Source organism: Bufo bufo, chromosome 4 (assembly GCF_905171765.1).
Source record: "Bufo bufo chromosome 4, aBufBuf1.1, whole genome shotgun sequence".
Lineage (NCBI taxonomy): Eukaryota > Metazoa > Chordata > Amphibia > Anura > Bufonidae > Bufo > Bufo bufo.
In genome coordinates, this window is record NC_053392.1 from 501,026,538 (window position 1) to 501,042,052 (window position 15,515).

The window sequence follows — 15,515 nt, forward strand, 5'->3', positions numbered from 1 at the left end:
GGTGCGACAGGGAGAGACCTGTAAAAAAAACATGCCGCCTAAGAAATTATATGCCCCCCCCCAGCTTGAAACAAATCTAGCAGAGCATTTGGAGCAATGAATGGGAAGGTAGAGGGCTGGTTGTAGCTGATTTTCATGGCTCTGCATAGCATGAGAACAGCGTCTATGCCTGAGAAGATGCAGGTCAATAGGACCTAATATGAAACATTCGTATGCCATCAATGTTTTAATCCCAGAAACCAATCTTATACTTCTTAAGGCTTCATGCAAGCGACTGTATTCTGGACCCCAGTCTGATGCACATTTTTTGAGGACCCATTCTTTTCTATGGGTCTGCAAAAAAGAATCGGACAGCACACGGATTTCAACTGTGTGCTGTCTGCATCTGTATGTCCCGTCCCGCAAATTATAAAACATGTCCTATTCTTGTCCATTTCATGGACAAGGATAACCATTTATATTAATGGGACTGAGAAAAATGTGGATTGCACATGGAAGGTATCCGTATTTTGTGGATCACAAGACGAATACGATCATAATCATATAGCTTAAGTGGACATTTGCATAGATTCATTTCTAATTCTGTAGATTTTACATTCACATCTGTATAAAGCTTAGTATTTTCTGGATAGGTTTTCAATATCAGATCAGTGGGGGTCTGACTCCCAGCATCCCGACCAGTCAGCTGTTTGAAGGGGTGTGCTGGGGCCTCTTTCTTGGCCTGTGACATGATGTCCATCTGTAGTGTCCATTGGTGGCCATGGCCATTCTGCAGCTCAGTTGCATTTAAGTGAATAGCATTGATATGCAATACCAAGCACAGCCACCATACAGAGTCCTGCACTGCGCTTGGTATACTATGAAGAGGCAACAACACATGTTCAAGTTGGTCCGCCACCGACCCACTATCGATGACCTACCCTGTGGAAAACCTCTTATGACAAGTTGTCTTTTTTCTATCCATGAATTTAAGAATGGACATTTTTAGCTTAAACTATATATGCATACATACAATGTATGACTTGATATCACCACAGTCAACGAACCTTTGATAGTATGATCCGGATATAACTTTAACTTTTATTAGATTATCCAGTGGAAAATGTTTCTTTTGCACAATCTAATTCAACATATCCTGAAACAGATATGTAAAATGTGCCATTTTACAAATTTTTACAAATCTTTTGTAATTTAACATCAATCTGAATTCTCAAATTCTGTAATAACAAACGCTAAAATAGTCAGTTGTTTATCCAATACATCACAATCATAAAAGCTTCCCGAATTTTACCGTCCAAAAAGTTTAATTCCTCGTTCCATGTATATCTGAAAAATTAATTTACTTGACTTTTGTTGGCTCATACTGTACCAATAGTCACTGAATATTAACAGTACTTTCAAAGAACTGCACTGTTTATTGTTAAAGAGTTTTGACATTTCTCGAAAAGGATTACTGAAGGGAAAATTTACTAAATTATCTACAGACCTCAGTTTTGGAAGTGACTGTAGGCTTTACTACCCACTTGTAATTGATTTTCTCCATTTCAATTCTTTAATTGCAAATTGTTTCCAGTTACCGTTATTTTCAGTTAGAAAAAAAATAACTATTTAAGAATGACTGGAAATGGTAAAATAAAAAAGCATACATGATAAAAATTTATATTTCTTTTAAATACATTAAACACAGGAGAGGGGTTGTCAAGAACTCTTGGGCTTTCTGTGAAAAAGAGGTAAATCGGACTTAAATCACTTTATAGTAGTTGCGGGGCTGTAGATTAGGGGTTCGAGCTGTAATATAGGTAGTAAGAGTATCAATGGAAATTCAACTTTAGTAATCAAGGTTTATATAGGCTATTCCTTCTAAATCTATTTTTGTTGCAGTTTAAATTATTTTTTATTTTCTCAATCTATGTATAGAAAACTGATTACTGATGGATGTGTTTTATCAGGTCTTTTTACATGCATGCAGCGGTTTTTGTCCAGTCGATTCCTGGCCTATTAGTTGGGTAGCATCTCTGCTGGACTCCACTATAGTCAAAGGCGTCCGACGGGCAGGCGGCCGAATCTGGCAATGCCGGATCTGAAAACTATGGCAGGCTGCCCGATACCTCTGCTGCACATGTGAAAGAGTTTTTGGTTAGCTCAAAGGTGCTACAGTACTTACAGCAGCTCATTCCCATTCACTTCAAATGGAGATAAGTTAAAATGCCAAATGTGCTATTCCTGAAAAAAAAAAAAGCAATTTTTTTTTTTTATACCACACAACCCTTTTAAATGAAAAGTTAAAGTGGCTTTCCAGGATTTTGATACTGATGGTCTACCCTTAGGATAGGTCATTAGTATCAGATCTATGGGGGTCTGACACCCGGGACCCCCGCTGTTCAGACAAGGCACCGGTGCTCCTGTGAGCGCAGCAGCCTACTTGCAGTTTACCAAGCATAGCGCTGTACACCGGTATCCCACTTAGCTCCATTCAGCTCAATGAACCCCCAGCGATCAGATACTGATGACCTGCCCTTTAACTATATACTAGACAATTGAACCCATTTCTAATAAGCTCACTAATATTTTTTGTTGTGCTGAGATGCTTCAGAGATCAGGCGAGTGATACTGACAAGATAATTTCTAGTATATCAATTATGTGTTAGTATAGTCAAGAATACCATACCTTTGAATTGCCCCACAAGTATCTTTTGAGCATAAGTAAAAGCACTATATAACAGAGCAGTTCACAGGTGAGCAGCACTCCGAATCCACATAGATAAAGTGGATTACAAGCAGAAGCTTATCAAATAGCTCCTTAGGGTGCAACTGGTGCAAGCAGCGTTAGATTCTGACTTCATCCAAAAAATCTGCAGCACTGTGCATACTAGCAAACCTTGCACTGATTGAATATGATATAACTAGGGATGAGCGAATCGACTTTGGATGCTTCATCCGAAGTCGATTCACATAAAATTTGTTTTAATACTGTATGGAGCGAGCGCTATATAGTATAGTATTAAAATGTATTGGCTCAAATGAGCCTAAGTTAGTACTTTTATGAAGTTTCGCAAGACTTTGTGTAATAACTTCGGAATTTAATTTCTACTGTGAAAAACCTTTGTATCGAACGCAGAGGGGAGACTGGAATTAAATGAATTATCCTTCTTCCTTCTCTTAAATACATCTTTAATGACACAGTTGGTGTGTGCTTGAAGATCTCACCATAGATCTTAGACCTGATAAAAATGGTGTGCTTATTGTGAAAATCAATGTCAAAATGGCTATCTACGCTTTTTTGAAAGTTTTACTGCCTTTCTATGAGTTCAGCTACAAAGTGACACAAGTCCAGTGTATCCACCAGCTAACCTCTATATCTGGCCACCCAGCCTAACTGACAAGTTCCTTTTAGTGTATATCAGTGTATCTTCTCAGCGCTGCTGCTGAAATTTCACACTGCTCAGTATTTGTAGCTTGTCAATCAAGCTAAATACACTGCACCTATGAGCTCTCTCTTTATGCACTAGAAAAAAAAGACCATGATTTTAATATCAGGCAGGAAAAGTTGACATGGACTTTTATGGTAAGTACATCTGTCTCATCAGGTCTAAGAGCTCTATTTATTAATTTATACAGTTTGTATTGTGAAACTTTTCCTTAAAGAGGCCTGTGGAAATGCTATCACTGCTGAAAACTTGAAAAAAGATCACTTTCAGGAGCCTGTATTACTTCAACATCCATATGATGTTTTCAAAGGAACTTGGCTTACCTCTATTTTCTACTTCAATGATGTTACCATCTTCCATCATTAGATTAATAGGGGATTAACAGGGACATGTGGTGTTATCTAAGACCTAAAATGATATACTAAAGGCTGCATTAGACAGCCCGATTCTGCTGGAGATTGTCGGGAAGAAAGCGTTCCTTCCCGGCAATTGCCTGCTAGCTAGTGGAGGAGACCGCTGCTATTACATGCAGCAATCTCCTCAGTATAGGGAGGAGCGATCGTTATGCCATCACTCTTTCCTATACTGAATCATTGTTTGCCGGCAGCAGATCGTGATTAGACCCCACGATCTGCTGCCTGCAAACTATTTTTAAACATGTCAAGAGATTTTGCTCGTTCATCGGGTAATCAGCGGTAGTATTACACTGCCAAATCATCGCTAAAGAGCGTTACTACGAAAGCTCTTTAGCTATCATCTGGCAGAAAATCTGCCTGATACAGGCTTAACACTGAATGGGGGCTACCAATCCCTGACTAGTATATTCAGAACTCATACCTGTGAACATTTTTCTACTGAAATAACTTTTTATTGGTTCATTTTATGACCCTTTCACTTACTATTTAGGAATAAAATGAAAGCTATATTGTAGGCATCTCTGTATGTGCTGCTATTATGTTAGGCAAACCAAGTGCTGTGTAAAATTCACTTCTCTGTACCCAAGACTTCACATGCATACAAAACCCACGCTCAAATTTCATTTCAGTACTGTGCATGGTGAATTTTTTGGGAGAATCATTATAAAAAATGATCATAAAATAAGATTCATATAAAATGATACAAATGCATGAAGTTGTAGAAATGGACATATAGGTTGATAATACTGATTTTAAATTGTAAACTATTTTGTTATTTCAATATATTGATATTTATGATGAGAAGGAAGTTGTGTGATGATGAACATTTAGGAAGCAAAAGTTGCAATTTACGGAGGATTCACATACAGTGGCTAATAGTGCATCAGCAAGTTGGTATTTTTCCCTATCTATTATATAATATGCGGGTTGTTTATTATATATATATTTTATTTTATTCTTTATGGTTTCCATCCTTTCACTATTTTACCCTATACCCCATAATGTAATTAATAGCATTGAACTAATGTTGAAATATATTATAATGCTAATCCATAAATCTAAATATTATAAATCAGTTATTAATCTTGTAAAAAATCCAGGGCAAAAAGGTTAAATATTTTGGCAGAGTTAAACAATCAGGAAAAATGTTTCTCACAACAATTTCTTTTTTTTTATTTTTATTTTTATAAGCATGAAAGCAAAAAAATAAAAGTGCCGATTGACAAAGAAAATAGATAATACATTATATGTACAGTATCATATGTCATCAATAAACCTCAGTTTCCATTTATATTGTGATGATGTCATTTAAACGTGAACCACAAACAATTATCACAGTATACGTGCTTAATCTTACATTGGTGCACAAAACACACTATAAAGTTTCAAAGAAAATAAAAAGCTTCAATCCCTTTCATTAAATCTGTATAACCCAAAAACATGACCCCCGTGTACTGAGATATATTTTTATTTTTTTATTCCAGAACCTAAGCAAGGCAAAAAAAGGATTTACTTTTTTCCCCAGTACCCAACTGCAACTTTTTTTGAGTAATTATTTTTACATTTTTTTTTATTTTTGCTTGTATAATAAGCATGCACTATTAGCAGTGAGTAGTGTTCTCAAGATATGAATGCAATATTTGCAAGGACTAAAGTGAAATCATAACAAACATAAGAAAAACAACAGACAAAAGTGCAAAATTTGGTGTTTCTATTATAACTAAAATGTAAAACATCAAATGTCTATGTTATATTGATTTTTTTTATAGTAGTTACTTCATTTACCTTACCCGAAAATTTAAATTAGATTTCATTTTTCCCCTCATTCAAAAAGAAGTTGTACAACAAACTATCCACATTTCTGGCCATATGTTTGAAGAGGAATTTGGTAATTTATTTGTCCATTTTTTTTTTTATTCAAACCAGAAAGAAAAACGGAAAAAAAAATCCATGCTAAAATCTTAATATCCTTGGCACTGTACAATAAGCTTTTAACTTGTATGAATTTCAGCCATCTGGAATTTGTCTCTACTAAATATATGCTGGCATAAACATATTTTTATTTCAGAAAAAAAGGTGCTTTATGGTTAATGTCTCAAAATTAAAGTATAGGAATTTCTACATTTATACTCAAATATTGTCTTTATAGTGGACCAGTCCAAAAACAGTGTTATAGGGACAAAGTGATATAAATTTGTGGGAAAAGCCTAGAACGTGCAGAGTTTTAGTTAAAAAAAATATCAATCTGGTCAGCATCTCCTGCTATAACATGATGCCTGCAGATTAGACTGCATGTTCAGCGTGACACGTTCCCTTTGAGCCCAGGACTACAGGGGTAGAATAATTTTGGGATTTTCTGGGAATGTTACAGTTCGGTGTCATGTCAATTTGACCATAGTATTTAGTATATTGGGCAGACTGGATGGGCCAAATGGTTCTTATCTGCCGACACATTCTATGTTTCTATGCTAAACTGCTAAAAGCACACAAACATGCTATTTGTAGAGCCTTTATCATCAAAAGTAGTGAGAATCTGGACTTTTTGACAGCTGTAACATCCAACCAGGAGCCCACTGCAGCTGTAACTGAGAAGATGTGAAACAGCTTAATGCAGAAAGCAGAGAGCACCTCACAGTGAAGCTCCACCACCACTGTGCCTGAGGAGCAGACACTGGCAGAATAAAACTTCATATTCACACTACTCATGCTAAAAGATTCACAAAAGGTATGTTTGTCCTGCCCTCCCCAGCCCCTACTTAGTACTGTCATCAGATTAGCACTGTCAAAACTGCTGACATATTCCCTTTAAAGTTAGTGTTCAGCCAAAATAATTGACAAAATATACTAACACGTAGACCAATCTATATAAAAAATAACATATTCCTGAAAATCCTAAATGCTTAATGTTTTCAACTGCATGTATTGCTTAGTCACAAAGTATCTTTCCTGTGCATTAAATGCTTCATTATCTGTGTCAAATTGCAAATTTCCATACCAAGCAAGTGACACTACACAAAGAAAATAAACGCAAAATCTAACCGTTTGCCAATGAAGAATCTTGGTTGTGTATATCCATTACGTATCACAATCAATGCACTTTGACTGTTGAATTCTTTTGTTTTGGTAAAGGTAATTAAATAGTTTTATGATATGTCTAATTTTAGGTAAAACCATGTAGTTTGTCTTAATTATCAGTCAGTGTCAAAACTACAAATGATGTGGTATACTAACGATAGCATGATGTATTGGATACGATGTCTTTCTAGGAGGCATTGAGTGGGCCTCATGTATCAGTGCAGGCAAGAACTGAAGGTGTCTCCAATGGGAACCAATCAAATCAACTTTTATTTTTTCAAAGCAGGTCTGACATTGAATGCCACCATCACATAGGTTGCTGTAGACAACACCTCCAGTTCCTGTCCGTATTTGTGATCATACTTGAGTCTCTATGTTTGTAGAATTTTCAGGCAGTTATTTGCAGCTGAATAAAAAACAGAACGTTTAATCATTTATTACATGGTTCTAAAAATTGTGCGTAAAAATGTGCCAACGATAGAATTCCAAATTTTTTTGCTAAAGAAATGGGATTTTACACAGGTACCATTTGCTACAGAAATCTTGCAGAATGGTCGATACGCTGTCGACACATAAAGCTGCATTTGACGTAGTGTTCAAACTTTTCAGAGGAAATTGTAACTTTGTGGTTAGTAGTGGGATGAAAGGTGGCAGAAGCGTCTTACCATACCAAGGAGTCAATTCATTTTGAATCTTAGGACCTATTTACATGGGCTGATGGATAGGGCAGCACCTGGGAAAGAACCAATCGTGCCGCTCATTCATCTCCTCTGTATGGGAATGAATGATCGCTTCGCTATTCTCATACAGGTTCATTACTTGTTGGCAGTACATTCCTGTTTATACAATGATTTTAGGTCTGGCATGAAAGATGCCAGCTCCTGAGTGTAAGCTCGTTCGTCGAGGGATCGACGGCACCTTTACATAGGAAAATTATCGCGATTGAGCGTTCATAAGACTGTTCATCCCAAATAACTATCCCGATCCTAGACCCGTGTACAAAAGGCCCTTACAATGGCCTCAGGGTACAATATGACCTTTTCTGGGCCACTGTAACAAAAAAATGACATTGAAATTACAATGTCAAAGATACTATCAATCTACAGGGTTTATGATTGGCTGGAAGATCCATTCAGAGTCGGTATTTCATTGGTTGAATGCCAGTAAATTCACACATCACTTTAAGGTGCAAGAGGGTGGCTCTGTATTACCAAAGTGCATCTATTGATTGTCTAGTACCCGCTTTCTGAGGTGCAGTACATTCATGTACGTGTTCAGTATGTACTGTATTACTCTCCACCTTTGCCAGGACAAAAGGTGATAATGGCCTCAAGTTATTATTACTCTAATGGATCCTGAAGAAGCTCCTGTTTTCAATAAAGAAAGTAATTATATAAACTTCCATCAGCTTTTAATCGACATTATTCTTTTAATTTGAGAAGATATTTCTGGGGCTTCGGATACCAGTTACTAGTTTTCCATAGAATTATGGTCTCAAGTTACAACTTGATATTGTAGCTTGAAGCACCACTAAATATAACTTCTATGTATTTTTGCAGTTATTTGTATCAATCATCTAATTAACGTAGGTCAAACATAGCTGTTGACAATCAGGCTAAGCTATGGAGGATGAAAGCATATAAAGCATCTACTAATGATACCGTTTTTGTAAAGAGGTCCAGATTGGTGCAGTTAGTCACCAGTACATCATATGGTAAGCATGGCATGGTCTATGTGTAAAGCGTAGTAGTTTTTTCGACCGCAGGAGCACTCCAAGGTCAGATTCATAATGCTAATTATTTGGCTTGTTACAGTGCACGGCAGGGACTCAACAGACTTCTTGCAATAATATATCTATGGCAAACCTTCCCTTGGTATACATCCAATGCAGACTTATCAACATTGTGCTAGTAATCTGATAATGCAATTTTTGGCAACAAAATCATACTTTCGCTGCACTTTCAAACTGGACTTCAAAATAGTTAAAAGTGTTGTATCTAAGCTGCATGATATATATATATATATATATATATATATATATATATATATATAAAATCAGATATTACAAATCTGATACTGAAAACCACCTATTTCTAATAAGAAAGCTGAGACCAAAGCATACTTATGATGGCTACTTAAGGCTTCGGACCCATTCATTCCCTTTAGAAATTCTATTAAAAAAAATCCAGTTTTAACTACAAGGAAATGGCACTGCTTTTTGAAAACAAAAATAATTGTGGAAAATGTGCTATAATAATAATGCAATGTGTGATATGTCTAACATGTAATCCACTAGTAGCGATCCACAGCCTCTATTAGTTATTGTAAAATATATAAATTCTAATAAATACTTCCTTAAATAATTCTATAATTTCCTAGGCACATTTTTGGTATTTAAATATCTGAATGAGACCCATACTAAACCTTTCAATGGGCAATGCAAATAGAGAGGCTTTTACATCCTTCATTAGTTGTATGCTGCCATACTGTACTTTGTACAGAACTATGCTGAATTTACAGAGGTTGTCTCTATTACTCAATACACAAAGCAACCACCGAAAAACTTACAAAAAAAAAAACCAAACATGTAACGAGAGGAAAAAAACTAAAACAAAACACATTCATGTCTTTCACATTCAATCAACATTGGTTAATGGGGAAAATCGCTAAGCTATAGCATACACAAATACTTTTCATTCATGCACAACAGTACACATAAGAACAAAGACATTCCAAGACATGACTATGGTTATGGTTGGATAGGTGCCCAGAAGACTCTTGCATGGATGGCTCTGGATGTCGTCTAAGCAACAGCAGACAATTTGCCTAGACCGGCATAGGGGCTTCTAATAGGGTCATTTTATGTAGGCAAAGCACAAACAGGAAAGACTGGTTGTAGTTTGGTGACTTAGAACAGGGAGAAACACATGCTAGTTACAATGCAACAGTTAGTTGGAGAGGAGAAGGCTTCTTGTTTGGTTGGATTCATTTACCCATTTCAGGTCCACACATGAAGCTAACAGAGCACGGTAGAGTCAAATGCCCTTGAGATACACTGTAGAGTAATCAATTTCAACTCATGAACGTCTTGCTGGCATACTACTTCTCCATTTGCCACTTGGTTCAATTAACTTTTGACAATGGCTATTGGAATATCAGAAAGGTTTCTCTTCCAGACTTTCACCCCTCTCTCTCCCCAATAACATCAACAGAAAAATAGTTACTAGTAATTCCGGCATCTTTACATTATAACAAAAAGGCCCAAGTAGCATTCAGATTAGTCATTTCAAAAATAAAAGTAGTCAAACATTTATAGTACACTGTTTTAGGTACAGTTGCAAAGATGTCCCTGCATCAATGCCTAGTTCAACATGATGCCCCCAGGTAAGAAACCTTAAATTCTTGCTCCTACCCATTAAAAGGAATGCTTTTACAGTCGCATTCCATCAGCAGGTAAGTGGAAATGGCAATGTCTCTTTTTTTTCCTCTGTTCATTCTACATATATTTATATATATTTATATATTTACTATCTTGGAGTGTTTATTTAGAAGCCTTGTATGTGGCAATAGGCTTCCAGAGATGAGAAGAAAATGTACAAGAGCCACAGGAGAGAAAAGAGGGCCGATGTAAGAAGCTTGGCAGTCCGCGGCCCACCCAGCTCACCACCAATTTCAGGCCGTCGTCTGTAGAGCAGGACACCAACGTTTATGAATGCAAATATGGTGAAAAGAGTGACGGAGAAAGCCAGCGTGCCAGGATTGACTCTAAACACCTCTCCACGAGCTGTATGGTAAATGGCAGCAATGGACCATGCCACGCCAATCCCCAGGAAAACATTCACAGCGTTGCTACCGGTGACATTACCTATGGAGGCATCAGCATATTGATCCTGGATAGCTGCCACTTTGCTTGCAAAAGTATCTGTGGAGGCAAAAAGGAAAGAATTTTGTTAACCAAGGTGACGACGACCAATCTGTGATAATACTGAACTGTGTATCAGGGTATCTGTCCATGGAATTCTACTCAGAGGGGTTGTTCAAGTTAAAGTGGCACTGGAATATGTCAAAGGGAAATATCAAAAGGTTAGATCGGTGAGGTCTGAGCACTGAGACCCCCGCTGATCTCCAGAACGAGGGGGGAGCGCTCATAGACTTTCTATTGAGCCTGTCTCAAAAGAGGAGAGAGAATGTGCTAAGCGAGCACTTCTCTCCTCTCGTCCTAAAGATCGGCGGGGTTTCAGCACTCAGACTCCCAACTATGTAAACTTTTCTTATATCCCTTGAAGTACAGAGCCCCTTTAAATAAAAACTCAGACAGCAGCTGTACATGCCACGAAATAAAGACAGACGCCATACTTACACCTTTTCTCCCCAGTCACTTCCTGTGCTGCAGTCCTCGCACCACTTTTTGTATTTTGGGCTGCAGCGGTGACATCCCGTATACTGCTGTGGCCAGAGATTGGCTGCACCATTACCTATGTACACAGAAAGTCACCACTGCAGCCAGGAAGGAGGTCAGTGGTCGGGAGTACTGCAGCGCAGCGCTGGAAGAGGCGGGGGAGTACAGGGATAAGTATTACCTCTTTCTTTTAGCACATGTACAGAGGATGCCCAAGTTTTAATTCAAAGAGGTTATCCCATGATTAATGTAAGAAAATGAAAATCAAACATCATATAGTACATGAACATTTCTTTCCAACAAAGCTAGAAACTAGCCTTGCACCTCGCATGGATCCAGAGCTACCCCCATTCACTGATTCAGTGGCTATGCACCAGTCTCTTCAGACTGGCAGCTCAGGGGTGTGTCCTTTCTCTGAGGGTGTGTCCGTTCTCAGGGGGCATGCCATTTCTGCTTCAGATCTCTCCTTGAAACTGTTACAGCTTTTCAAGGTGGAAGGTAAAGGATGGAACTGAGCACCTGTGCACATTACTGTACAGATTGAACACTAGAGGGAGTCATTATAATCTAGTAGAATATCTCACAACTGGAACATTTTTGTAACAGAAAGAAAATTACCAAAGTAACTTGTTTTTCATGCTGAATTATATTAAAAATAACATTTAGGGTTGGCACAACCCCTTTAGCTCGGACTAGCCTCTTTGATATGGCTGTAATACAAGTGCATTTTAGAGCATTATGGTCACAACACCTTGAACTCCAGTAGCTCAAATGAACAAAACTTAGATCACTTATATTTTTGTTGAATTCTGAAATAAGGCCACTAAAGTGGACCTCTCAACTCTGATATGTCTGTTTTAGCAAATACTTGTAATCCCCATGAAATTATTCTGGATCACTTTATCTGCATTGTGCAGTTCCTCAGTTATTACTCCTAGAAAGTTTTGCATAAATGTATAACTGGGTATTACCATTCTCCTTATCAAAGGGTTATGTTCCTCTGTAGCATGTCTAACTCTGATTGGACAATGACAGAACGTGTAGGAACATTTCCCTTACTAGAAACAGGGAGGAACAGTACAAGGCAGAGTAAGATCCAGTATTATGGGGAGCACAAGTAATAAACAGATCAGAAGGGCCGACATTCCTCTTTAACTATATTTCAGAGCTAACTGTAGGTCTATATTGCAAATATTTTTCTACATTTTAATGTATTATAAAGAATGTTAAATTGATAGAATAAAAATGTATCCTCCAAAAGGCTGAACATTCTTTCTGAAAATGAAAGGGCTTTCAGAAATAATCCCTACTTGTTAAAAAGGTTCCTTTATAATGAGCCGATCACAAGGTGTCCCATGGTTGGAGCACAGTGACTAGCTATTATCTGTCACATTCTGGACCATCCATTCTTATGACTCTATGTTGAGCCATCCCTCTATTATTCCTATTATAAGTTTAAGAATGAATTGCCGGCAGTCTGCAATAAAGGTCCAGGTGGGTCTTATCAGCTGTGGGTATGTCCCCACAAAGTACAACACTGGCAGCACTAATTGGACAGTGACATGCCTCATTCACACGTCAGTGTTTTGGTCAGTGATTTCCATCAGTGATTTTGAGGCAAAACCAGGTGCAGCTCTAAACACAGCTACAGGTGCAGATCTTTCCCTCGTACCTTATGGGCCCTTGCACACAACCGTATGCCCTCCGAAACATATGGTCCATGAGCCGGAGCACACAGCATCATAGATTACAATGATGCTGTGCACGTCGGAACGCCTGCGGTGCTATTGTCCTGCACTCATAAGATCTTATGAGTGCGGGACAATAGTCCCGCGGCGAACCGACGCACACAGTATCACAGTAACCTATGATGCTGTGAGCTCAGAGGGCATACGGTCTTGCACAAGGGCCCTGTGTCTGTGGAGTCTCCAATCCTGGTTTTGGCTCACAATCACTGATGGAAATCACAGATCAAAACACTGACGTGTGAATGAGGATTCAGGCTGTGCAGGGACATCCCCCAAACTAGTAACACCCAGATGAACCTTTATTGCGATGTTAGTTTACAATATATATGATCAATAAATAATAGTTTTTATGTTTTAAAAGAATTGGGGACACATAAAAAACGCATTTATCTTGTTTAAATTATTAAACATTCTCAAGTAAACAATATAGTAAAAGACTATACATTACGGGGGTTATCCCACAAAAAGTATTCCTGTGCAATGAATCGGGCATTCCAATCAAATAATTTTTAGCAATATACAGTACATGCAATAAATATATATATATTTTTTAATGTACTTTAAAAATTTTTCTCCAGAAACACCTGTGCTGTTTCTCCCATGGCTGAAATTCTGGCCCACCTTCTCCTGCATTCAGTAATACACTGAAATGCTGAGTAGGTTCCTTGCTCCCTTACTCCTATCAATGCTGGGAAGGAAATTGGGGAGGGCACTGCATACCAGAGTAATATTTATTAGTGGAATCACTGGGGATATGTGTGAGGGACTCTTTTCTATGTGAGCTGACTACAATGTACTACTGGGAGATGCAGGTGCTTGACTATCACGTGACGAGCTGTTACCCACCCACAGAAACTGAAGAGACCAGAGCTGCAAAGAGGTTAGTAAGGCTTTAAATGACACTGGGGAACAGTGTTATTTATTTATTTTTTATTATTTGGGGGGGGGGGGGGGGAGTAGGGACTTGATATAGTTCAAATGATAGCGTGCATTACTCCACTTTTCTTTTTTTTATGTACTTTGTTGGATAACCCTATTCAATCCATCCACATTCGTAAACTAGTATATATTTTCTAAACATAACACATTCCGATGTCGATTATGCCAAACATGGCACATCATTTTCTACAACGTTTTCGCTAACCTTGGAAATGTTCAAATGAAAGTTTTATATGCCGCTCATGACCTGATAATAAACTTCCCTACAGGTTCATTTTGGTTTTTCAGAACAGGAAATGGCATAATTTGTGATGCTTACTCCATGGATATCATGCAGCTTAAGGCCATAACCAGGGTAAAATATGGATTTTCTTTAACATGGGCTCATTTGCTGGTACGCCTGATTTAATCCACTTGCTGGCCATTGCATTTTCCAGCTATTTGCTCTAAAGTGCATCCAATGTGAATAAATGCATATGATAAAACAGCAAGAAATGTTGCTTTTTTGTTATACAAGCAGGCTAGATGAGAGCCTTTTATGTATCTCTTTGCCTTTACCTTGAATCATCATTTTGTCATTTTTGTTGAGATGCAATTTACATCAAGGTCTTTTTCATTCTTCATCATTGAATTATCCCTTTTTAATATCCAGCATATAACAGTCCATTCAGCTCACCGCAGCAGTTTAAAGGGCATGCATCAACTTATTATTTAACTAATTAAAACTTTTAAAAAATTTTATTTTATTACTTGACTGCATCTTTTTTTTTACATGATTACGGACCAGCCATCTTGCCTGAACTATTGCTTAGAGCTATCAACAGCAATTCCAGAGATTTTCTTTAAAGCAGGCACCTGGGTATAAGAACTCATTGAAATCTATGAGAGTGCTGTGGGCATGCTCAGTGACCTGTACATAGGGTAGGAAAGCAAGCACCTGTCCTCATCTATTGTCAGTGTTGTGATCCTGCGGTATCTGCCTACAGCTTTATAATTGAAGTATTGGATTTTGTTGCAGTCCTGCCGGATGATGATAATTTGATGGTTAAATAGTGATTTCTACAAAATAGAAAGCGTCAGTCGATTGTGAGGGTTAAAGGGGTTGTGCAGTGACTTATATTGATGACCTATCATCAGGACCCTGGCTGAATTCCTGGTGCTGCGATAGCCACTTGAAGTTAAGCGTTTTCTTTCCCTTTTGCATTTTGTTTAGGTTATTTTGTGTGTTGCATTTACCTGTCATTTATATTAAGGCCTGAGAGAGACTCCTTTTTGTCCTTCCTTTTGGAGGAACAGGTTGTCTTAGTCCAGACATTAGTACAAGGGTCCTATTGGGTGAGTTAGGACATGAGGTACTCCTGTGTATGAACTGATCTACCTCTGGGGTCTGTTCATACTGGTAGTTAGTTAGGACTTTGATTAGGGTTTTACTAGGAGGTGTCCATCTCCTTTCCCTATTTTCCATACCCCTTTCCCTCCTATGTTTGGTGTGGTGTTTCCCTCCCACACC

The 15,515-nt window shown here is 38.0% G+C and overlaps 1 protein-coding gene across 9 annotated transcripts in view; it reads right to left on the reverse strand.

Annotated features, from left to right (window-relative positions):
* Positions 1 to 7,306: 7,306 nt before the first annotated feature.
* The window catches only part of SLC8A1 (solute carrier family 8 member A1), a 518,651-nt gene continuing 510,442 nt past the window's right edge, over positions 7,307 to 15,515 (reverse strand). For all 9 annotated transcript variants that reach the window (XM_040429629.1, XM_040429627.1, XM_040429625.1 and 6 more), the window contains one exon: positions 7,307 to 10,841. In XM_040429629.1, coding sequence (XP_040285563.1) covers positions 10,465 to 10,841 — 377 coding nt within the window. In that variant the 3' untranslated portion in view covers positions 7,307 to 10,464. The remainder of the gene's footprint in view (positions 10,842 to 15,515) is intronic.